We start from the raw sequence: 26,279 nt of genomic DNA on the forward strand, positions 1-26,279 counted from the left end.
GGCTAATAACCTTTTGCACGGGAAATTCCCAAAGAAATTAATTAAAATAATCTATGATAGTTTTTAGCAAACAATAAGACAAAAAACAAAAAAAATATACAAAAAATGGCATGTGCAAAACATGAGTAATTTTCATTAGCAAAAATAATGTTTTCTGTGAATATAAGATGGATAGGTGAAAAGATTATGATTAAATGATAAATGGGTTTTGTGCCGAGTTGGTTTTCTTTACATGTCGGTTTTTGTCATAATATAAATTAATATAATTATTAAACAATTATCTATGTAGAGTACCATAAAACAGAATATTAAAAATTAAATAAAGAAGATGAGATAATATAAGAAATTTAATGTAAGTATGAAAAAAATAATACATAAATAGTATAAAACATGAATGAAGAATAGATTAAAAAAAAAACAAGTAAAAAGGCATTAAGTTCGGCCGGGCCGAACTTTGGATACCCACCACTTCGGGTATATAGGTAAACCCCCTTTCGTCACAATCCGGTAAAAATTGGAAAACTTATCCACCCAAATTTGGCACGGATATTGAGTGGTCTAATAAATATAAGTCATTGTTGAATATTGTATTTCAAATTTCAACAAAGTCGGGTAATAAATAAAGCCTTTATGAGCTTCAGACCCTTAATCGTCATATCGGTCTATATGACAACAATATCTAAATACAGTCCGATCTTTACCATATTTGGTTCAGATGGGGGGTGGCCTAAAACTGCCTACTGTTTACAATTTCAGTGAAATCGGATTAAAATAAAGCTTTTATGAGCTTCATACTCTTTATCAGGAGATCGGTCTGTAAATACAAACTTTGCCCAAGAACATTCCACAAAGGAACAGGGGCAAACTTCTCACATATCAATGAGTGCAGTCCGATTCAAGTTTAAGCTCAATGATAAGGGGCCTCCTTTTTATAGCCAAGTCCGAACGGAGTGCCGCAGTGCGACACCTCTTTGGAGAGAAGTTTTACATGGCATAGTACCTCACAAATGTTGCCAGCATTAGGAGGGGAAAACCACCGCTGAAAATTTTTTCTGATGGTCTCGCCAGGATTCGAACCCAGTCGTTCAGCGTCATAGGCGGACATGCTAACCTCTGCGCCTCGGTCTGTATGGCAGCTGTATTGAAATATAGTCCGATCCAAACGATATTTGGAACGGATGTCGAGAGACCTAAAAATACTGCTTCAAATTTCAGCGAAATCGGATAAAAAATAAAGCTTTTATGGACTCCAGATCCTTTTTCGGTAGACCGGTCTATATGGCAGCTATATCTAAATATAGTCCGACCTCAACCATATTAAGCCCGGATATCGGCGGGCTCAAAACAACTCACTATTTCAAATTTCAGGGAAATCGGTTAAAAAATAAAGCTTTTTTGGGCCTCAGACCCTTTATCGGCAGATCGGTCTATATGGCATCTATATCTAAATATAATCCGATCTGAACCATATGTGGGTCCTATGTTGGGAGGCCTTAAGCTCACTGTTTCAAATGTCAGCGAAATCTGTTAAAAAATGCTTTTATGGGCTTCAGACCCTTTATTTGGAGATCGGTCTATATGGTAACTATATCTAAATATAGTCCAATTTAATCCATATTTAGGCCAGATGTTGGGAGGCCTAAAACTAATTACCGTTTAAAATTTAAGCGAAATCGGTTTAAAAAATAAAGGTTTTTTGGACCCTTAAGCGGGTAATCTGTCTAATGGCAGCTATATTTAGATCTGAACCATATTAAGGTCAGATATCGGGAGGCTTGAATTAACCATTGTTTCAAATTTCAGCGAAATCGGATAATAAATAATGATTTTATGGACTTCAGACCCTTTATCGGCAGAGTGGTCGATATGGCAGCTATTTCTAAATATATTCCGATCTGCACCATGGGTCAGATGTCGAGAGGCCTTAAACTACTCACTGTTTCAAATTTCAGCAAAATTAGATAGAAAATAAAGCATTTATGGGCATTAGACCCTTTATCGGCAGATCGGGGTATACAGCAGCTATTTCGTAATATGGTCCGATTTCGCCGTTCAAGAACTTAACCAGCGTGCATCAAAAAGACGTATCTGTGCCAAATTTCAGCTCAATATCTCAATTTTTGAAGGCTGTAGACAGACGGCCAGGCGGATAAACACACGGACATCGTTAAATCGTCTTAGAATTTTACGTAAATAAAATTAAGAGTTGTTCGTTTTTTGTTTTATTGATCTACCTTTTTCATAGCTCTTTGCCTATGTGCGTTCAAGATCAATTGTTTTTGGTTGACAGTTGTCGCAGGAATAAGTACCAAACCAATGGTTGCCCAACTTATTTATTAGTTGGCAACCGTGTTTGATTTTATTTATTAATTATATCACCATTTGGATTTCAATCAAAATGTTTTCCAAAAAGTGGTCGAATGACTCGTTGGACTGCAGTTTCTGGTCTGCCACACCCTTCCTCAGTAACGGAGTTTCGACAAGTTACCCAGTCAATTATCAATTCTTAAGAGTTTGAAAAAAAAAATCAACCAAATGCGAAAAAATTGCTATTTCTGTTCCACCTTTGCAAATAAGAAGACATAGATAATCATTGAATTTTACTCTTAAGGTCAGAGGATAGGGAGTATATTCATTTGTGAGTATATTCATGGAAGGTCCCATTTACATCCCATTTCCGAACCTTTAAAGTATGTATATTCTTAATCGTCGTAACATTCTAAGACGATGGACCGATGTCCGTGTGGCTGTCAGTCTGGCTATTGGCTTCAAAACTTGAGTTATTGACCTGAAATTGGGCACAGAAGCGTATCTTTTCTATACGCATGTTAAGTTCTTGAAGGGGCGAAAGTGAATCATATTTGGAGATAGCTATCATATAGGCCAATTTAGGGTCCTGAACACATAAAAAGAGCAATTATTATCTGTTTTCGTTAAAATTTGGTTTTTATTAGCCCAAGACCCTAAACCGGCAGATGGGTCGATGTCGCAGATATATCTAAATATGTTCCGATTTATTCGCCTTGGTTATCGGGGAGCCCACTTAAACTCACTGTTGAAAATTTCAGCGAAATCAGGCAAAAAAAGCCTGTTATGAGATTAGCTACATACAAATCTGGTCTGTTCGACACCATATAAAATTTTGAGAGGATGATTACAACTCACTTACTTAAATTTGGTGAAATCGGGTAATAAATGCGCCTGCTACGAGTTTAAGATACTAAATAGGTAAATCGGCCCAAATTGCAGCTATATCTAAATATGTTCTGATATGGACCATATTCGGTTTGAATATCTTTATCATTAGACGAACTCAGAATAGCCTTCAAAGCTCCTCAATCTACTGCGCGGTTTGCGTATACCACCATGATTGCCTTCAAAAGACTTCTTTGCTGGAGCTTCTTCATCCATTCTGACAAAACAGCCATTGTATTTTGATACGTGTAACTATGCTATCGTCGTGGATGCAACCGTAGCGCAGAGGTTACCATGTCCGCCTATGACGCTAAACGCCTAGGTTCTAATCCTGGCGAGAACATCAGAAAAAATTTTCAGCGTTGGTTTTTGCCTCCTAATGCTGGCAACATTTGTGAGGTACTATGCCATGTGAAACTTCTCTCCAAAGAGATGTCGCACTGCGGCACGCCGTTCGGAGTCGGCTATAAAAAGGAGGCCCCTTAAACTTGAATCGGACTGCACTCATTGATATGTGAGAAGTTTGCCCCTGTTTATGAGTGGAATGTTCAGGGGCAAATTTTGCAACTATGCTGTCGTCGTCATACAGATCGTGGTCACACGAAGCCACCATTTTCCAATCACTGCTTTCACAAGTACCCATGCCTCAGAACTATATAACAACGAGAGTAGTATCAGAGTCTTGTATAGTGTAATCTTCGTCTGTCGAGATGTTGCTTTGTTTGTAAACTGCCAACTTAATCCATTATAGCATCTATTTGCCAGTATTATTCTTCGCTTTATCTCAAAACTGGTGTCACTCGTTTCGGTTACGGCGGTGCCGAGGTGGATAAAGTTGCTGACTATCTCAAAGTGATGGTTCCCAACATGCTTCATTTTTTTTAACTGATCGGTTTTTGGAGTTGACACCATCCATTCCGTTTTATCTCCATTTACAGCCAGTCCCATTTTCACTGGTTCGATTCTATCAAAGGCCGCAGTGACTACTTCCGGTAACCGACCTATGATGTCGATGTCGCCAGTGACCGGTCGTAACGCTCAGGGGAGATAGTGCCCAAAAACATTTTTAGGTGTTATGACATTCTCTGATGCGGTCATACCGCCCAAAATTTGTTTGGACATTATGGCCAACCAAAAATCGGTCAGGACCCCCATAGGACTCTATGACCTTTTTTGTTTTTAAAGTAATAAAACCAATAGTTAATGTTTTTATGAAAATTCACTACGCCTAATTATTTTGGGCTTTCTGTCATCTCCGAAATTAACAAAAGTTGGGAGTTATGATCTCCTGCAAAGCGGACATTATGCCCAAAAAAATCTTCTCCAGCAGGATATTAAAGAGATCACACGATAAGCTGTCTCTTTGTCTGAAACCTCGTTTGGTATTAATGATCCGAAGAGATTCTTTGGTATTTTGTTAGGTGGATTTACCAGGTCTAAAGTTGCATTGATAGGGTCCAATTATCTCATTGACTTAAGGATTTAATCTTTCACACAGTACGCTCGAGAGTATCTTGTATGCGATGGGGAGGAGACTTATTCCTCTGTAGTTGGCACATTCCGTCTTGTCTTCTTTCTTGAGTACGGTACATAGTAAATGTTGTTTATGTTGAGGTTCCAATCTTCGGGTATGGATTCTTCTAGCCAGATTGCGCAAACAAGCTGATGCATACGCCTTATCAATGTGCCGCCTCCGGTCTTAAATAGTTCAGCGGGTAACCCGTCGGCTCCTGCTGCCTTGTTGTTCTTGAGTCGGGTCACAGCTACTTGGACCTCATTCTGTCTAGTAGGTAAACATTATATACCATCATCAGAGATTGGTTCTGCGGTATCTTCTTCGCCGCCATCGTCGGACACTAGCAGCTTGACCACACTACCTGTTTTAGTTACCAGATTTTCCTTTTTTTCTCTGCCGGAGAATATGCAAAGCCATCGATTTGATGTTTGATTCTTTGCTAGAATTTCCGGACATCATTTTGACTTCTGTACATCTCAATTCGCTCACGCTCACGTCTTTCCATTTCCTTCTGCGAAATAGGCGTTCCTCCTCTCTCCTTTTCTCTCGATACCTCTCCTTCATCTGCTACTGATTGCAGGACTGCTCTGTATGCTGCATTCTTGGCTTCAGTAGCATCTTGACACCCTTGGTCGTACCATCGTTTTTTTGGGAGAGGCTTCCGGTACGGATTTCGAGGCACTTTCCTTGGAAAAGGCAATGGTTTACCACTGCGCCGTTATATCATCGGGAGAAGGAGTGCTTTTATCAAGCAATTGGGTCAGTCGAGTAGAGTATACCATTGCCATCTGGTGTGTTTGCAGCTTTTCAATGTCCAGTTTCCGTGCAATGTCAGATCGTACTTTTCTTGCCATGGATGGGTACGAACCTTTGCTGCAACAAGGTAATGAACCGAATTTTTGTTCGCTCCTCTGATCGATCGTACATCGATACTTGATCAATTTGGTTTCATGTGTTTTGATCGGTTGACAACCATGTGGCCGAATGATTCCTTCCATATTGAAATCTGGTGCTGCTAACTACAATACTATGTTCTTTGCCCCGGCGAAATCCATTAGCCTCAATTCATTATCGGACGCTATCTCTTGTAGGCTAAAATTTTCGACAGTTGGGCCGGAGGCCACCGTAGCGCAGAGGTTAGCATGTCCGCCTATGACGCTGAACGCCTGGGTTCGAATCCTGGCCAGCTCATCAGAAAAAAATTTCAGCGGTGGTTTTCCCCTCCTAATGCTGGCGGCATTTGTGAGGTAGTAAGCCATGTATGACTTCTCTCCAAAGAGGTGTCGCACTGCGACTCGCCGTTCGGTCTCGGCTATAAAAAGGAGGCCCCGATCATTCACCATAAACTTGAATCGGACTTCACTCATTGATATATGAGAAGTTTGCCCCCGTTCCTTAGTGGAATGTTCATGAGCAAAATTTGCATTTGTATTTTTGGACCAAAGATGTTTTCCTTCTCTATCTTTGCATTAAAATCTCCCAGAACGATTTTAATAACATGGGCGGGGCAGTGGTCGTATTCTTTCTCTAGTTGCTCATAGAAAATATCATTTGTTTGCTCGTCGTTGTCTTCCGTCGGGACATCGGCACAAATAAGGATGACGTTGAAGAATTTGGCTTTTATGCGGATTTTGGCTGGCCTCTCATCCAGTAAAGCTGGAAACAAGGTGTTTCATTCTCCGACTAACCATAAATCCACAGCCAAAATTATGCCTCTTGTTATGGCAGCTGTAGTAGAGTTCGTCACTATTTGGTGTCGTTGTTACGCCATTCCCGGTCCATCGCACTTCCTGTAAGACGGTAATATCAACCTTGTACTTCTCCAATACATCCCCGCCAGTGCGTATACTGCGCCTTCTCTATAAAGAATCCGGACATTCCAGATGCAGATCCGCAAATCATGGTCCTTTTTTCGTTGCTTGGATCGTCAACGTTAGGAGTTAATTTGTTCTATTCTTTTGTTTCTCAGAGTAATTGTAATCTCACGCGGGCGGGTTACTGGTCCACCACTGGTTTTGTGGGATCGCAAATGTATCCCTGGGTGTCGCGATCCTCTTGCTCCAAGTTCTGACGCTAACCGCCAACCGCCCCTTACCTGAGTATAGATGCTAGTCCAACTTACTATTGTAAATTTAAGCTAAATCGGATAATCTATGCGGCTTTTATGGAATCAAGATCTAAAATCGTCAGATCTGTCTATGAGACACCTATATCTACATAAAATCCGATTTGCCCGATTCAAGAACGTAATCTGTGCCAAATTTCAAGTAAATTTCTGAATTTTTGAAAGCTATAGCTTGATAATAACAGTCGGATACACAGATCGACTGACAGACACACTGACATGGTTAAATCGTCTTTGTAGCAAATTTCTCCTTCTTCAACCCCAAGACTCCGAATCGGCAACCCTGGTCATGCGATTTCCAATTTTCCCATGAACATTCCATTAAGGAACAGAGGCTCCAGGGCGGAGACCACCGTAGTGCAGAGGTTAGCATATCTGCCTATGACACTGAACGTCTGGGTTCGAATCCTGGCGAGAACAACAGAAAAAATGTTCAGCGGTGGTTATCACCTCCTAATGCTAGCAACATTTGTTAGGTACTTTGCCATGTAAAAACTTCTACCCAAAAGGTGTCGATTTGAGCCACGTCATTCGGACTCGTTCATTCGAAAAGGAGGTCCCTTATCATTGAGCTTAAACTTGAATCGGACAGCAATCGGTGATATGTGAGAAGTTTGCCCCTGTTATTACAGCCCTGGTCATGACCTTAAAAAAAACTCAAAAATTCAAAAGTTCCTCGGAAAAGTATATTGAAATGTTCAATTAAGCTACATACTTACTATTTTGAAGTGCATAAACACGCTTATTTTTTCTTGAAATGTGAATAAATAGATTATAATCCATTTACTAAATTTTCTAGTTAGCTTGTTCATTAACAGCAACTGCCGCTATTATGAAAAAAATCCCCTAATTATCGCTTCACTCCTTCCAAATACCAAGAATTCAAAGTTTCACAACAAATTTTGTGTATTATCATCGTATTGACGTTTTGAAAATGCGCAATGATACAAAACAATCTTAATTTGCCAACACAAGCGAATCGTTTTAAATTAAAAAAAAAAAAAAACAAAAAATTAAATCGCATGCACGCCCCTAAATGAGTGCATGAGAAATCTTCATTTAATTTATAGGTCAAGACATTTTAATAACATTGATTTATGGCGTATATGTTTAAATATAGGAGGCAAGAGGAGATTAATGACTTGTTATGCATAGCTATGTGCCGAGTACTCTAAGAAAACACTCCTGCTGACTTCAACAAAGCAGCGAAATGCAAAAACGCAATAACATCTAAGCTCATAGACAAACATGTCACGGCTTCTTATTAGGTTTAGAGGTTTAATTTTGTTAAACAAAAAACAAAAATAAAGAAAAAGATCCGTAACAAAACGAATAGAAATGTTTTGATGATTAACAAAATAGTAATCATAAAAAGTATCTATATAAATATTAGCTTAACAACTCCGAGACAAATAATCAATATAACACCACCAAAAACAAGTTTGTGTCTTAAGTCTTTTGTTTTACTACTATGCAAATCATTGAATTCTCATCTGTGGTTTTTCTAAAAAAAAAAAACAAAAATCACCCGAGAAAACAAAAACAATATGGTTTACATTTAAATTGCGTTCTAAACGCTATGGTAGACGCTATTTGGCTTAACAATATTGCTAATGATGTTAATTTGTTTGTGGTTTCTTTTTTTGTGTATGTATGTGTGTGTGTCAAACTTGACTTCTTTTTTATTTATTTTCTAGTGTTTTCATACACAAGCGCTTCATTTCCATATTTTGGCACAAAAATCGGTGCACTAAAGCGATTACATCATGGCGTTTCCGGTGATGTGTATGCCGTAGATTCCAGAACATTGTTTGTGAAAAAATTCAATTATGATGGCGAGGCTCCAGGTAAACAGAAATACGAAAAACAACCTAAGGGGAAAACCAAAACTTTCAAAAAATATTAAATGCTTCTATTTGCTAATTAAAATTCTTATTTATCTACTTTAAGCTGCTTATTTCTATGTCGGCAGCACTGGCAAGCCCAGCGCTGTAGGGGGCACTCGCCTGAGGGATGAGCGTGGTGGCACTGCCTCTTTAACCAAACGCTATAGGAATAAGGATATTACCTTGACCCTGCCTGAGGGTTTGACTCTGAAAGACATCAAATGGTTCTCGGTGTGGTGTGATGAGTTTGCTGTTAATTTTGGTGATGTTACCATACCAAATAATTTGGACTTTCCCCGCCCTCAAAAACTCAATGGTCTGGCTGGTGTGCATGGTGTGAAGTCAGATCCCATTGTGGTGGTGGATGCCCAAACACTGTTGGTGCCCAATTTCAGTTACGATGGGGAAGCACCAGGTGAGCATAATTACAAAATTCAGAAATAAAAAATAAAAACTTTTTTTTATATAATTTTTTAAAACATCATTTTTTTCTACTCAAATTTTTTTACAGATGCCAAATTCTGGGTGGGCCAAGGTGATCGTCCCTCGCCCAATGGTCTCCGCATACCCGATGAGAATGGCAAAGAGCTTCCTCTGCGTCGCTATGATCACAAAACTATTGTTTTGACTCTGCCCGATGATTTAACCATATTCGATATTGGCCATTTTGGTGTTTGGTGTGAAGCCTTCACTGTTGATTTTGGCAACATACGCATACCCAAACCTCTGAATGTTCCACCCTCTTTGAAAATGTTGGGTATTAGTCCTCAGGTAAAGAAACATGCCAACTCTATATTAAACAATTTAGACTTTTAGCGCGCAGCACTATTCCAAAATCACTATCATTATTTATCGTATGTGGGTTTTGTTTAAAGTGTTTGCACACTTTTGTTTGCACTTTTTGACAACAACAAAAAAAAAACAAAACATTGTTTGGCATTAGTTGTTGTGTTTTCTTTTTTTTTTAACGAGAAAACAAAAGCACCATGTTAAACAACAATTTTCATTTTTTCCATTATTATATTTTGTATTTTTAATTATAGTCTTAAGTGAACACTTTTTTTAAACAACATTTCTCATGTTTCTATTATTTAAATATTTATTTGACCACCCTTTTCTGAATTTGAACAAAGGTGAAATGGAGATGAATGGAAAGGAAGTTAGGTGTGGAAATTAATGTTGTGTGATTATTTTTTAACAAAAACAAAAAGAACAAAAACAATGAAGTATGATAAGTTAAAAAAATCGAACAGTAACACTTCAAATCAATATACAATATAACAAAAAATCCTATTAAAATAATAAATTCTATTAAAGTAACTAAATCTCCAAACTACATTCAAACTATCCTACCCTAGAAGAGCTCCAGAACTCTGTCAACTCAGCAAATTACGAAATTTGGCCCAATGAAAGCCATATTCAGCAGGGATTTTAAGATTTCAAGTGCATTATACTATGAAAAATTTCACAAAAAATTTTCAGCACATAGATCAAACACCTTTTTTAAGGGGCCACATTTATCAAGCATAGTATAAATCTTCAATATTAAATTTTAGATCGATATAGACTGTGGTAATATTACCAATCCGCTGTTAAAATAATCGAAATATATTTTCTAAGAGCTCAGAACATTTAATGAGAAGTCTATATGGTAACTACACGTAAACAAATAAAACGTTGTATTCTCATTACGACAAACGAATCTGTTTTATAGTAACTGCCCTAAATTGCACTCCACTCAACTGCCCTAAATTGCCCTCAAATTTTGTCACGAATTAGCTGCATTTTGATGGAAAAGTGACTTCGGTTATGATTAAATTTTTAAGAAACTTCGTCTGTGGTAATAGATGACTCTTTTACATGAAAATTTAAAAATTCTTTTAAGCCAAAAATGTAACGTTTACAGCAAAATATGATTTACTACACGGCTTGTTTATATCTCATCCATTTGGCAGAGAGTTTAGATCAAAAGAGACTTATTTTTGTTTTTATACTCACTGCCGAAGCATGAGGGTATATTCATTTTGTCATTCCGTTTGCAACACATCGAAAGATCCATTTCCGACCCTATAAAGTAAATATATTATTGATCGTCGTAAAACTCTAAGACGATCTAGCCATGTCCGTCCGTCTGTCTGTTGAAATCACGCTACACTCTTTAAAAATAGAGATATTGAGCAGAAACTTTGCAAAGATTCTTTTTTTTTTGTCCATAAGCAGGTTAAGTTCGAAGATGGGCTATATCGGACTATATCTTGATGTAGTCATATATACCGATCCACCGATTTAAGGTATAAGACCCATACAAGTCATATTTATTATCCCATTTTGCTAAATTTGGAACAGTGAGTTGTGTTTGGCCCCTCCACATATCTCATCAATTTAGCCCAGATCGGTCTAGATTTGGATACAGCTGCCATATGGACCGATCTCTCGACTTAAAGTTTTGGGCCCATAAAAGGCACACTTATTGTCCGATGTCGCCGAAATTTGGAACAGTGAGTTGTGTTTGGCCCCTCGACATCTCTCATCAATTTGGCCCAGATCGGTGCAGTTTTGGATATAGCTGCCATATAGACCGATACCTCGATTTAAGGTCTTGGACGCATAAAAGGCGCATTTATTGCCCAATTTCGCCGAAATTTGGGACAGTGTGTTGTGTTAGGCCCTTCGATATCCTTCTTCAAATTGGCCCAGATCGGTATAGATTTGGATATATCTGCCATATAGACCGATACCTCGATTTAAGGATTTGGACCCATAAAAGGCGCATTTATTATCCGATTTCGCCTAAATTTGGGACAGTGAATTATGTAACGCCCTTCGACATCTTTTGGTCCAGATTTTGATATAGTCGCCGTATAGACCGATCTCTCGATTTAAGGTTTTGGACCCATAAAAGGCGCATTTACTGTCCGATTTCGCCTAAATTTGCGACAGTCTTTCGTTCCAGATTTCGATATAGCTGCCATATTTAAGGACTTGGGCCCAGAAAAGACGCATTTATTGTCTAACGTTGCCGAAATTTGGGACAGTAAGTTGAGTTTGGCCCTTCGACATGCATCTTCAATTTGGTCTAGAAAAGGCGCATTTGTTGTCCGATGTCGCCGAAATTTTGGACAGTGGGTTGTGTTACGCCCTTCGACATCCTTTTTTCAATTTGGCCCAGATCGGTTCAAATTTGGATATATAGTCTTGGCCCCATAAAAGGCGCATTTATAATCGGATTTCGCTGAAATTTTACACAGTGATTTATGTTAGGCTTTTCGACATCCGGTCTATATGTAGACATAGCTACCAAAAAGACCAATATTTTGTTCCACAAAATTGAACAATAACTTGTACTGATTAGATCACTCAATGTCAGTGCCGAATTTTGTCCATATCCGACCATATTCGATATAACTGCTGTGGGGGCATAAATAATGCATTTTTCAACTGATTATGAAGAAAGGTGCTTCACATATGTACCCGAGGTGGTGGGTATAAAACAAGTAACGCCTTTTTACTTGTTTTAATTGGATGTGCAAGTTTTTTAATTGAAAAATTTTTTAATCACCATTTTCAAAAACTGCAATTGATGTTATCATTTTCGTGATTGAAGCAGTGTCAATTAAAAAATTAATTGGATCAATTAATTTCGTTATTTTTGCTGTGTAGGATCTCCATAGATATAGGCATATACAAACAACAATAAAATTACAAATGTCACACTCAACCGAGTCTTTAGAAATTGCCAGACCTACATGCCAATAAACACCAAGTAGGACCACACGCACCACACCACCAGACACCTATAGCCAAATAGTGACCTCTTTTAGAAAACTCTCTCTCACACACATACCACATCTCGCACACCACACCCCAACAACACCCACACCAACTACTAGAGTGATGCTCTTTCTCTCGCACCATTTGTTACTCTTACTCTCACAACTAATACTTCCACCTATGGCTTTGCAGTCGTTACGAATGCTTTAGAAAAAAACCAATAACAATTTGCTGTGTTTATGCTTCTTCTTCTTCTTTTATTGAAAATTGATTCCTTATTTGTATGGTCTTTCTTTAAGGCACATTATTATACCCCCATAATACACCATAGGAGCGACGGAGGTGTCGCACTGCGGCACGCCGTTCGGATGGAGGGTATATTAATTTCGACATTCCGTTTGTAACACTTTGAGATATGCATTCTTGATCGTCATGACATTTTAAGTCGATCTAGCAATGTCCGACCGTCCGTCTTTCGAAAGCACGCTAACTTTCGAAGGAGTCAAGCTAGGCGCTTGTAATTTTACGAAAATACTTATTTTTAGTGTAGGTCAGTTGGAAATGTAAATGGGCCAAATCGGCCCATGTTTTGATATAGCTGCCATATAAACCGATCTAGGATCTTGACTTCTTAAGCTTTCAGAGGGCGCAATTGTTATTCGATTTGGCTGAAATTTTGCATGTGGTGTTTTGGTATCACTTTCGACAACTGTGCCATGACCTTCAATAACTGTTCCAAGTACGGTCTAAATCGTTATATAACCTGATATAGCTGCCATATAAACCGACTTCCCAGTTTGACTTTTTGAGCCTCTAGAGGGCGCAATTATTACTCGATTTGCCTGAAATTTTGGAGTTGGTGTTTTTTGAGCCTTTAGAGGGCGTAATTTCAATCGGATTTTACTGAATTTTTGCATGACGTGTTTCGTTATGACTTCTAACAACTGTCCTAAGTATAGTTGAAATCGGTTGATTACCTGCTATAGCTTCCATATAAACCGATCGTGTGCCTGGACTTCTTGAGCTTGTAGAGGGCGCACTTCTTTTACGATTTGGCCGAAATTTTGCATAAAGAGTTTTATTGATTTCCAACAACTGTGCCAAGTATGGTCAAAATCAGTCCATATCCTGATATAGGCGCCATATAAACCGATCTCCCGATTATACCTCTTGGTCTTCTAGAAGGCGCAATTCTTATCCAGCACAGTTGAAATTTTGCATATGTCGTTTTGGTATGACCTTCAACAACTGTTCCAAGCATGGTCTCATGGTCATGGTCGTTATATAACCTGATATAGCTGCCATATAAACCGACTTCCCAGTTTGACTTTATAAGCCTCTGGAGGGCGCAATTATTACTCGATTTGCCTGAAATTTTGGAGGTGGTGTTTTTCTATGACTGGTGTTTTTCTATTTGAAAAAGTCATTCAAAAAACTTGACAAATGCTATCCATGGTGGAGGGAAAGATTCGACCCGGCCGAACTTAGCATGTTTTTACGTGTTTTCCTATTAATTCTTCGCTTCTTTGAAAAATTAAAATCCATTCTGGCGTTTGGCCGTAATATGTACCATAAAATCACCTTTACAAAACCCTTGACCATTTAATAATGTATATTAATGGGGATCGTACATAGATATTGACTAGAAGTCAACTGATAAAACTCATGTCTTGTTTCATGATAGCTTTAATGGGTGATCTTTCGGTTTTTTTTTTTTGTTAATTCTTTATCATCTCATGGTAATTTATGCATTGTGGAAACCCTAGTCCATCTAGTGGTGCCTAGTGCATCTCTCATATAATGAATCTTAATAGCAAGATACACAACAATCCAGGTGCAGATTCTCAAATCATGGTCCTCAAAACATTTGTACTGTTAGAAATCTATTTTTCTCAGCTTTTTAAGTGAGAGGTACTAAATCGAAGCTTCAACTTTATACTGAGGCTGGCAATACCTCTAAGTAAAATGCTGATTTTGTTTAAAGCTGGTGTTAAAGCTTTAAACAAAATCATGTCAATTGGCATTACTACAAATGAAACACTTCCGAATAAAAGATATTCTACATACATATACATATTCTAATTATAAAAATTTTAATTCAAAATAAAATACCAAACAATATATTTATTTATTTAAAATTTTTATAAAAAATAATCCGGGACATGTAAAAACTGTCATTTTAAACTTTTAAGACATATTTCATAAATATGTCGTTTTATTGATTTTTTAACATTTAACCGAAGTCATTATAGCCCATTTGGCCTCCTCTATCGGGAAAAACAACAACCAGCTTTAGAAAATTATTTTTATGCCAAATTTAACCACCTGATTTCTTTTTCTCACATCCATCCTCCATACTTTTGTTCACTTTCTCAAACTTTATATTTATATATTTCTACCAAATCCCTGAAATATTTGTGTAGTTTTAAGATTTTTATTTAAGCACAAGATTTTTTTATATGATTTGATTACAATAAAAATATGTTTTAATAAAAAACAAAAACTAAAAAATGTGTTTGAATATGAATTGGATTTTTATGTATAATTTACAAACAAATGGAAAGTGCTCATGGTGATTATTTTTACAGATACAAAGTGAAATGTTTTTTTTTTTTTTTAATTGAATTGAATGTTTTCTGAAGTTTAATTAAAAAATGTGTATAACAAAAATTGGATTTTGGTTCATACAATTGTTAACATCTAGAAATGCCTACAGAAAAAAACAAAACTACATAAACACATGTGTTTTTGGTATTGCTTGAGTTTTTCGCTGATCTTCCCTTTCTTGTCCTATTCCTGCTGCCCCTTCTTTATTTAATAAGAAACAAGATTTTTTTTTTGCTCTAAAAGCCTTTACTAACTCTAAATTCAGCTTCTAGGCTTGTCTTTCTTTTTCCTCATTTCTTCCAATACATTTTGTAAATGTTTTCTTTCTGCTCGTTTTCCTCTCTTTTTGGCAAAATTTAAAAAAACAAATATTTCAAACATTTTCGAAATTACAATTTAAAAAAAAAAAAACATTTTCATTTTGTATTAAAAAAAAAAATCATGTTAAGTACCTTAACAGAAAAAAATTATACATAAAAACTTGTTCATATTCTTTGAGAACACAACAACATCGTTAGCTTTTAAGAGCCACATCAGAAACACCAAGAAACATGAATAGCATGATTGTCAGCATCTTTCACACATGAACACCTAAGCCATTCCATGTCATGCCATTTACACTGTTGCTAACATTTAGATGTCAATAATTGTTAATATCGTAGTTATCACATATATCGTAGATTTTTAAAAAAACTGAGCAAACCCATACACTCTGGCCAATAACTAACCATTATTTTTATTTAGCCTCTTTTTTTTTGTGGGCTTGCATCCATATCTGTCTGTCTGCAAAAACAGCAGCGACTGTGCACGACATGCCTTATTTATGACCCGGTCCACAAGGTTTGGTGGTTAAGGTGCCATTTAGTTGTGCTTCGGCTATAGTATGTCTTGGTTTTTATTGGTATTTGGATTGCTTTTTTATTTCAGTTTAATTTAATTATTTTGGCAATAAACATTGTCAAGGTGATCGTGTTAGCGGAATTGCTCTTTTAGCCCATTGCAGTTATTATGATTTTTATAGCGCGAGATGTCGCTTTATTTTCTTTTGGGGGAGGGGGGAGATTTATATGCGTTGTTAACAATAAATAAATAAAATATATGCGGCATAGTTATTATTGTGTTATCATCTATAGCTCATATCTCGAAATATAACATCAAGATTTATGGTTGTAAATTGTGTTGTTAATATCAGTTACACGCATAATATATATGAAATTTGAATATGAATTCCGTATGGGGGGTTTCGCTACATTTTCAAAATTAATTAATGACAATTTTTATGGGTTTTGAATGAAAATTGGGTCATTGAATAGTAGATTTCACGTTGCCTTCCTATTCCTTTAATTTTAATATTAAAAAAAAAATATGAACACAAGGAATTTATGTTTTTGTAGTGGATAAAATGACAAAAAATATTGAGATATCGCTTTAGATTTGAAAAACATAAAAAAATCCCACAGCACTATGATGAGTAGCTTATCGTGTCTATGCCAAAAGTAAAGGTTGGGAGAAATTATTATTTTTTAATTAATAAAGTTTAATTTAATTAATAATTTAAACATTTCAAATAATCAAGCAAATATTGCGGGTCGGGTAGAAGATAGATACGCAGAAAAAACATAACTCAAAGAAACGCCAACTAAAAAATTTAATCATTACACAAAAATACATGTATTGGGAAAAAGTACAGCTTATAGACAGGGTTGTCGAGCGATTGATTAATGTGTCAATTGTATCATAGATGTGTTTTCGCAATTAATACTATTCAGCCATCACACCTAATATGGTTGAAAAGTCTTCTAAACAAAGACGAAACGCGTTCCATAGTGGTAGGTGTGTGTTGCTATCTTTGCCTTTCCTTTCCCATTTGCAATCTCCAATCATTGAGCTCGTCTCGAAAGAGAAACTAACGAAAAACAAGTAAGAGGGTGCTAATTTCGGCCGGGCCGAATCTTATATACCCTCCACCGTGGATCGCATCTGTCGAGTTCTTTGCGCAGTATCTCTTTTTAGACAAACAAAGAACAATGAATATGGACGGAGGAGGGGGTGGAGCTATATCAAGTTATAGTTCGATTCGGGGCTCAAGAAGCAAAATCGGGAGATGGGTTTATATGGGAGCTGTGTCAAGCTATAGATCGATTCAGCCCATAGTTCACACGTATGTTGAAGGCCATGGGAGAAGCCGTTGTACAAAATCTGTGCCAAATCGGATGAGAATTGCGCTCTCTAGAGGCTTAAGAACTCAAGATCCCAGATCGGTTTATATGGCAGCTATATCAGGGTATGGAGCGATTTGGACCATACTTTGCATAAATGTTGGAAGTGATACCAAAACACCACGTGCAAAGTTACAGCCAAATCGGACGAGAATAGAGGCTCAAGAAGTCAAAACCCAAGATCGGTTTATGTGGCAGCTATATCAAAACATGGACCGATTTGGCCCATTTACAATCTCAACCGACCTACACCAATAAGAAGTATTTGTGCAAAATTTCAAGCGATTGATTCAAAAGTTAGCGTGCTTTCAATAGACAGACGTACGAACGGACACGGCTAGTTCGACTTAAAATGTCACAACGATCAAGAATATATATACTTTATGGGGTCTTAGACGCATATTTCGAGGTGTTACAAACAGAATGACGAAGTTAGTATACCCCCACCCTATGGTGGAGGGTATAAAAAAATTATGTCAAACAGTTAATTCTCAACGAATTTTCGCAATAAAGTGAATAAATTCATTGTCGAAGTAGTTTTGCAGACACTTGACAGACAATACAAATGAAATTTTGCGGATTCAACATATTCTTTTGTTGAGTTAGTTGTTAGAATACGTGTACTACAATGTAGCACAACAGACTCTCATGTTATTCATGAATTGCAAGCCCAGGTTCGAATCCCCCGGCCGGTCAAAACATTTTTATACCCACCACCGTAGGATAGGGGGTATATTCATTTAGTCATTCCGTTTGCAACACATCGAAATATCAATTTCCGACCCTGCAAAGTATATATATTTCGAATCCTCGTAAAATTCTAAGACGATTTAACGATGTTCGTGTTAATGTCCGTCTGTCCGTCCGTCTGTTGTTATCACTGTGCAGCCTTCACAAATTGTGATATTGAGCGAAAATTTGGTACAGATACGTCTTTTTGATGCACGCTGGTTAAGTTCTTGAACGGGCCAAATCGGGCTTTATTTGGATGTAACTGCTATATAGACCGATCTGCCGATAAAGGATCTAACGCCCATGAATGCTTTATTTTTTATCCGATTTCGCTGAAATTTGAAACAGTAAGTAGCTTGAGGCTTCAGGTCAGACTTTATCTATATATAGCCGCCATATAGACCGATCTCCTGATTAAGGGTCTGAAGCCCATAAAATCTTTATTTTTTAACCGATTTCGCTGAAATTTGCAACGGTGAGTAATTTAAGGTCTCCCGACATCTGACTTAAATATGGATTAAATCGGACTATATTTAGATTTAGCTGCCATATATTAGACCAATCTCCAAATAAAGAGTTTGAAGCCCATAAAAGCATTATTTTTTAACCGATTTCGCTGAGATTTCAAATAGTTAGTAGATTTACGCCTCTTAACAAAGGGCTCAAATATGGTTCAGATCGGACTATATATAAGATATGGCTGTCATATAGACCGATCTGCCGATAAAGGGTCTGAAGCCCATAAAAACTTTATTTGTTAACCGATTTGCAACAGTGAAGTGTTTTTAGCCTCCCGATATCCGAGCTTAATATGGTTGAGGTGGGACTATATTTACATATAGGTGCCATATACACCGATAATTCAATTTTATGCTAAAGAATTTACTTTTTCATACACAAATTTAGTACTTGGTTTTTTCTTAGACTTATTTTTATCTGTGTATAGAACGATTTGCCGATTGAGGATCTTAGGTCCAAAAAACCGCATTTGTTGTTAGATTTTGCTGAAACTTACAGTGAGTTGTACCAGCGCCCCGAATATCCGACCCGAATATAGTCCATATCTAGCCATGTTTACATATATCTGATATAGGCTATGGGCTTTGTGTCGATAGGCAAGTTTAAACGAAAAACTTTGAATGGCAGACGAACGATACAATTTAAAAGATAAGTTAGGTTACGTTAGTTTATAAAAGAGGGTGTGGATAATAATCCGCCCCATGCCACTGTGGACCTAAGCCAGTAATCGGCTTGTTGTGCGCTCTAAATGCTAAAAAGTATCCTCGAAAAAGAAAATTTAAGACAGGAATTCGGAGACGCTTACAAAATCCCTAATTGTTTTCCATACCACGCTCCTTTTATGTCTTTTATTGTGTCCCCACCTAAGACCGGTGTCTGTTAGCCGCGAAAGTCGGGCAATGACATAGTAAATGCTCCAACGTCTCATCATCTCCTCATGCCCTACAAATGCTATTACTTACCGCACCGATTTTGCATAAGTGAGATCGTACTCCTATGTATCCTGTTATGATGCCGAAAGCTTTACAGACCTAGCGCTTGCTTCGTTTCAGAGTAGCTTTGTCTTCTCAGAATCTCAATCTCCTCATACGATTTTCGTCGTCCTACCGACCGTTTCGCTGTTCGACAGTGTAAAATGCTCATTCGTAACTCTCGTAACTCGGACTGCGTCGACACGAAAGGTTTCGGATTACCCAAGTTTATTGACGGCAGTCCTCTGGCCTTCACTATCAAACGGTTGCTTTTTCATTCCCCCTTACTCTAATATTGCACGGCACCCAAACGATGCGGATCGTGCCATTCTCAGAGAAGACGTTAATCTCCTTCTTACACTCCAAGACTGTTAATGACTTTCCGTCATGTTTATTATTGCCCGTACGGCCAGTTTAAAGTCCGTAAAGATGTTCAAACTCGATATCCTCGCGTTAACACCACTCCACGCATTCCGTGACCCGGATCTCCACCTGCACGACTGTATTATGGTCAGGCAGCAACACTAAGGTTCTCTCAATCCATGACTGTGCCGCTGGCAGCAGTGCCTCGCACTGACCTCAAGTCGTTCCAGACTTCAAACCTTTTCCATTCTTTCCAGGTTTCCTTTCGTCGCCTTGATTATACCGGGATGGTATGAGCTGCTCCTATCCGCAATCCATTCTCCCATCGCCTTAAGTCTCATAGCCGTAGTGGCTGCCTCACATTTAATATGTGTGTCAATGGGTCGAATATCTGGAATAATATCGATATTGATATTATAGTTCTATTGAGGAAACGTGATGCGTCAAATTAGCCCACCTTCGTCCTCCTCGATTTCTTTCAGATTTCTATCTTCTCTGGGTTAATGTTGAGACCCCTAGGTCTGGCCCAGTCGTGTGCCATCTACAAGACCCTTTCGTCATTTCTGCTTAGCTGGTTCGGATCCTTACCGCTTAGAAGTATTGCAACATCGTCTGGTTCAAATCCCTCTTCAGTCAGCATCCGTAATAGGTCATTTATGGTAGTCACCCATAGAAGTGGCGAAAAAATGCCCCTGTGGCGTGCCTTGCGCTACTTTCTCCCTTATCTTTATGTCATGGGACACACGATTTATCCAGTATCTAAGGACCGGGTCCACCCGGTACTGATCTAAGGATTGGATCGGTATGTCGGTCCGCACATTGTTAAAAGTCCCCTCGATGTCAATGCATACCGCCAGTGCGTTCTGACATCGAAGAATTCTTCTATTTTATGCACAACCTCGTACAGGGCAGTCTCCACCGACCTTCTCTTCACATAGGCACGTTGTTTGTATTCGATCAGCTCGCTGGATGTCCTACTCTTTAAAATAGTGTCCACAATACGTTACATGGTTTTGAATAGAAAGGACGTAAGGCTTATAGGTCTTTAGGCCTTTGGTGTCGTATAACTTGCCTTGCCGGGCTTGGGTATAACTACCACCATTGCCTCCGTCCAGGCTTTCGGAGTGCATGCAAGTCCTAGGCTCGCTGTGAAAATATTTTCAAGGTTGGGCGCCAGATAGTCTGCCTTCTTCTGTAGTAACGCCGGAAATATTCCATCAGGTCCGGGTGTCTTAAAAGTTTTGAAGCTCCTCAAGCATTCCTTCACCATAAATTCTATAATTATTACCCTTCGATTAACATAATTATTCTAAGATTCCGGAGCTCCGTTAGTCCCGTCGTATACTGTGAAAAATGGGTTTTCATCAAAAGCCTCAACATGTCTTCCGTTTTCTGTGCTCTTACTCCCATGTCTTCTTCGAACGTTTCAGTTTGGACATGGGATTTTGAAAGAAACTTTTTCATCTTGGCGGAGTTATTAGCGCTATCGACCTGTTTGCGGAAATGCTTCCAGGAAGCATGCTTTGCCGCTCTGGTAGTTTTATTGTATTCCTTGAGACATGGTTAATACACATCCTTGAGACGTGGGTAACATATACTTCCGCTTTTTTACGACTTGATCTATTAAAAAGTCTGCGGACTTCTTTCCCAATATCGCGAATCTCCCCGGTCATCCAGGGTTTTTCTTGGATTGATTTCCTTTCCCGGGGTGGACAGCAATTAAGGCTATGTCATTAAATCTACTACCGGTAATTCTTTCTATTGTATTTCACCATCAAACTAAAGATTTCGTTTTACCCATCGCCGTGGAAGACAGAATGCTTCAAATGACATCGCAGTTGATGCGTTGATTCAGAATTGACTTAAAGAACCTGGATGCGACAATTTTCTCTTTGTTCTCTTCACTGAAACAGCGATTAATATATTCTTGGAAGATATGCACCTTTGCAAGCCATTGAAATCTCCTCGAGTCAAGTACTTGGCGTTGAATTGTTTTATCACGAAAGATCCAAATAAGACAACTAGCCTCATACATTCTAAGTACGGGTATCATCCTCACGTCAAGCATTGTGAAAATCTCCTGGGTTAAAGCGATCGCGATGGAAGTGGTCTTGTCTCTCTTGGTATAGGTCTAATCCTATGATTTTCGTCGCACATCATTAGTAGTAGTATACGCTTAGATAGGTTGTACCCTCGAGGCGTCATAAGGTTTAAGCATTTTCAGAGGTGCTCTCACTCCATATGTCGGTCACACCTCAAAAAAGCAAAACGATAACGGATGAAGTTCTGAAGAACTTTGGTGACTTCTTGGTCACCAAAGATAAAAACATGGACTAATATATAATCAATTACAATCAGTCGTGTCTGCCCCTAGCCTAAAAAGGCTTCCATCGCATCAATCCTGTACATAGGACCGGGTTTCATGAGACTGAAATTGAGGGGAACAAAACTGTTGCGTTCTGCATCCCAAGTGTAACTAGGAAAAGATGAGGCGGATACTGAGGGAAAGTAGAAAAAGAGTACTGATATCAGTGAACGATGTGCAGACAACTCCGCCGCCTACGTTCAACGTCGGAAATTATGCTAGATTTCTGACGTTGAACGTAGGTTTTCATTGGGTCTGCAAAAAAAAAGAAATTGATAAAGGTTTGCGTATCTCATTTAAACGACAAATTTATCGTACAACAAGTCGAACAAAAACTGAAGCATTCCTATTGTTGAAAGTAGTTTCCCTCGGGTCTTGAAGTATGAAGTATTTTAATTTATTATCTAATTTAGTTAAGATGCTTACCTTTATTGAATTGCCATGTAATAGTTTTTATGTCACTGATAAAACATCCCAGTATTCCTAAATAATAATATGGCAACAAGTTAATCATCTTCTTTGTGAGTTGTTGTATTGGATCGAGGCTGAAGCTACTTAGTGTTGCCATAAGGAAGTCTCGATCTCTTTTTACTACAGCATCACATCTAAGAGGTCGGTTCTCAAAAAGTTTTCCATCATTTACTTAAAATATAAGTTGTTTGTCAAATATCATATATCATACCATATATCAACTCATTCTTAACTCACTCATCTCAGGTTTTTATTTAACTGGGCAATTTAGGTGATTCCTTAATGAACCTCAAGCTTTTAATATCTCATTTGAAATAAAATTCAAAAACTTAGACGTTTCCCAAAAGCATATTACATCTCCGAAATACGAAATTGACATGTTCAGAAATTCTCCATATTAGAGACACAAACCTTAGTTCATTTATTCCCAAATCTCTAAAATCCCTTAATGATATTGAACACCCATACAAAAGTAATTTTGTGACATCCTAGACTGATGAATGGATTTCCTTTTGTAGCATCTCGAAATTTGAAGTAAGATCTTTTATTATTCTATATGGGGATAAGACAATTGATCAATGTCAATCTGTTCACTTGTCGAATGATTAAGGTTAGCTATTTGAAATTTTGCACCCACACTTTATATCGATGACGTAGGTCGTTTATACCACATGCCAAATTTCACATTTTCACTTCCTTTCTCAGTACATCCGTCCAGATGTTGATTTAATTAACATGTATGCCACGCAAACTATTATTTTCTAGGTTATCCTTTGGTAAATAATAATTATATTGAAATTTCATACTTTTAGTCCAAACTGAATTGTGAAGTCCTGTATGATGATTTGGCATTCGAAGTCCGTTGGGCCATGGCTGGTGATAGCATCGTTGTGCAATTGGTTTCCAAATTAGGTAAGTTAATATTTATATACAGTACTAAGATTACATGTTTAAAGTTATATGAAATGGCTTGACAACTTTTTTTTTATACATATGTAATAAAATATTCCTACTACATATGCTGTAAGCTTTGCTTATAGCAAAATTGCATTCCTGCAGTTCATTCAATTCATTATTGTTCAAATGCTTGTCTATGACAACTTAACCAAGAACTTTCATCGAAAGTATAGAGATTCTTTACAAACAAGAAATGAATTTTTCAATACAGCAATTAAGCTTTTTGCAATGCTTTATAACAAAATAGTTGCAAACTTGTATGCAACATTCCAAAGTGTGCCACAAGACCATAGTAATTTGTGCCGATGCTTTGCTGCTCCGTTTATTGAACTTCGTTAAAGATTTCAGTTTTTGTTACCACCTGAACTAGAAATCTCCATATCTGTGTAACACCATAACGTAACTAACAGTAATGGTTAATTGGTCTATGGACAGACGAATGAATGATAGACCAACGGTCGTATGGTTGTTAAGTATGGAGCAAAAAAATGGTTATTCTTGAATAGCGATAAAGAAGCATGCCTCATACGCACTTAAGAATGTGTAAATTAAGCTGCCAAGTGAGCACCACTATGCCACATATTTTGCTCCACTTGTGCCCCTGCATCCGAGTCGAACGCGACACATTCTTTCAGCTTCGTACAAAACCAGTAGCCTAATGATACAGATGTTGTCATAACAATAACAGTCATGCAACACCTGATTTCCTTTTAAAGAATTTTAACGCTTTGGCTCCAGTGAACAGTGGTTAGTGTTATTAATCAATAATAGCAATGGTAATTCAATAAAATTCTTTGGAACTAAAACATTGCTTTTCTTAGTATCGAAACATTACGAAAAAGCTACATATTTATTAGGTATTCTGCTCTCTTTCTTTTACCCAAATTAAGGATTTTTTTTCATAAATGATGACAAAATAGATACTGAAGTTTGCATCTTATTATTAAAGTCAAAAATCTTTCAATACTTCCCATGAACATTTCGGGGATACTTCTCTCATATCAATGAGTGCAGTCCGATTAAAGTTTAAGCTCAACGATAAGCGGCATCCTTTTTTATGTCGAGTCCGAAAAGCTTGCCGCATAGAGACACCATTTGGTAAAGAAGTTTTAACTTGGCAGGATACCTCACAAATGCAGCCAGCATTAGTTAGATAACCAGCGCTGAAAAATAGTTTTTGATGCGTCACTGTGGACTCCAAAATCTTCTCCCTTACCCTAATTGCAAAAACGCCAGATCTCGGTGATTGATGGTGCGATTTAAGCGACATTTTGTGTGCTCTCTTATAGTAGGGTTAGGTTAGGTAAGAGTGGCAGTCCTTTAACGACTCACTTAAACAATTTTAAGTCCATTGTGATACCACAGTAGATACCATTGTGATACCACAAGGCTTCTAGCGAGAATCGAACCCACGACCCCTACACTGGTAATCCAAGAACGCTGCCAACTCGCCTACCGGGGCGCCCATTCTCTCTTATAGTAACCTAAAAATTAAAATTTGATATGCAAATTTCGGATGGGGTACCTAGGAGGGCAGCCCCACCCCAAAACCTACCAAATATATATATAGACCAATCATGACAATATGGGACTCAAATGAAAGGTATTTAAGAGTAGAAAACATATCTGATATCCAATTGTCGGAATGTTTGTGTTTGGCGGACTAACCCAACGCCCAAAACACCCCTAAATCAGTCATATTTACTGATCTTGGCAATATGGGACTCAAATAAGAGGTATTTTGGAGTAGAATACGAATTTGGTATCCAAATGTGGGACCAAGTTTCTGGGGGTGCTCCCCTTCCGTAAAACATCCCCTAAACAGGATTTATTTACTGATCATGGCAATATTGGGCTCAAATAAAAGCTATTTAAGTTTAGAATACGAATCTTCTATACAAATGTGAGACCAAGTGTATGGGGGCCGCCCCTTCCAAAAACAACCTCCAAAGAGGACAAATTTTATAAATTTAATAGCAATATGGGGTTCAAATTAAAGGTCTTTGGGAGTAAACACGAATCTGACATCACTATTCGGGAAAAAGTGTGTATGGAGCCACCCCACCCCCATAACACCACCCATATAGGACGTATTTGGTGAACATTTCAATATAGTGCTGTAATAAGAAGTATTTTAGAGTAGAACACGAATCTGATATATATTTTCAGGGCCAAGTCACTGAACGGGCGCCCCTCCCCCAAAACACCCCCGAAACCGGGGGTTTGCCAACTACGGAAATATGGGGCTCAAATGAAAGATATTTGGGAGTAGACCACGATTCTGATATCAATATTCGGGACCAACTGCATAGAGGACGTCCCACCCCCATAGCAATTTGGGCACGTTGGTAAGTGAGTGGCAAGGAGGCATGTCCTGTTATACAGCACAATGCGCGGGTTGGTGGCTGGAAGGCACACCCTGTTACACAGCACTGTTCGGCATCACTGGGTGACGGCACGGGGAGGTGAGAGGAGACATGTCGTTTTCAAAATCCGGGGTTTCGGGCGCGGTGGAAACAGAGTGGCAAGGAGGCCCACCTGTTCCAACTGTTCACTCCCGATCATGAAGCTAAGGGGCAAAA

The 26,279-nt window shown here is 38.0% G+C and overlaps 1 protein-coding gene across 1 annotated transcript in view; it reads left to right on the forward strand.

The window, feature by feature from the left end:
* Nucleotides 1-26,279, forward strand: part of LOC106086746 (protein Skeletor, isoforms B/C) — a 48,518-nt gene that overhangs the window by 19,811 nt on the left and 2,428 nt on the right. The window contains exons 3-6 of the mRNA XM_013251540.2: nucleotides 8,534-8,683; nucleotides 8,787-9,137; nucleotides 9,234-9,493; nucleotides 23,553-23,652. Of these exons, the coding sequence (XP_013106994.1) occupies nucleotides 8,534-8,683; nucleotides 8,787-9,137; nucleotides 9,234-9,493; nucleotides 23,553-23,652 (861 nt within the window). The remainder of the gene's footprint in view (nucleotides 1-8,533; nucleotides 8,684-8,786; nucleotides 9,138-9,233; nucleotides 9,494-23,552; nucleotides 23,653-26,279) is intronic.

The sequence above is a fragment of the Stomoxys calcitrans genome, chromosome 2 (assembly GCF_963082655.1).
Source record: "Stomoxys calcitrans chromosome 2, idStoCalc2.1, whole genome shotgun sequence".
NCBI lineage: Eukaryota > Metazoa > Arthropoda > Insecta > Diptera > Muscidae > Stomoxys > Stomoxys calcitrans.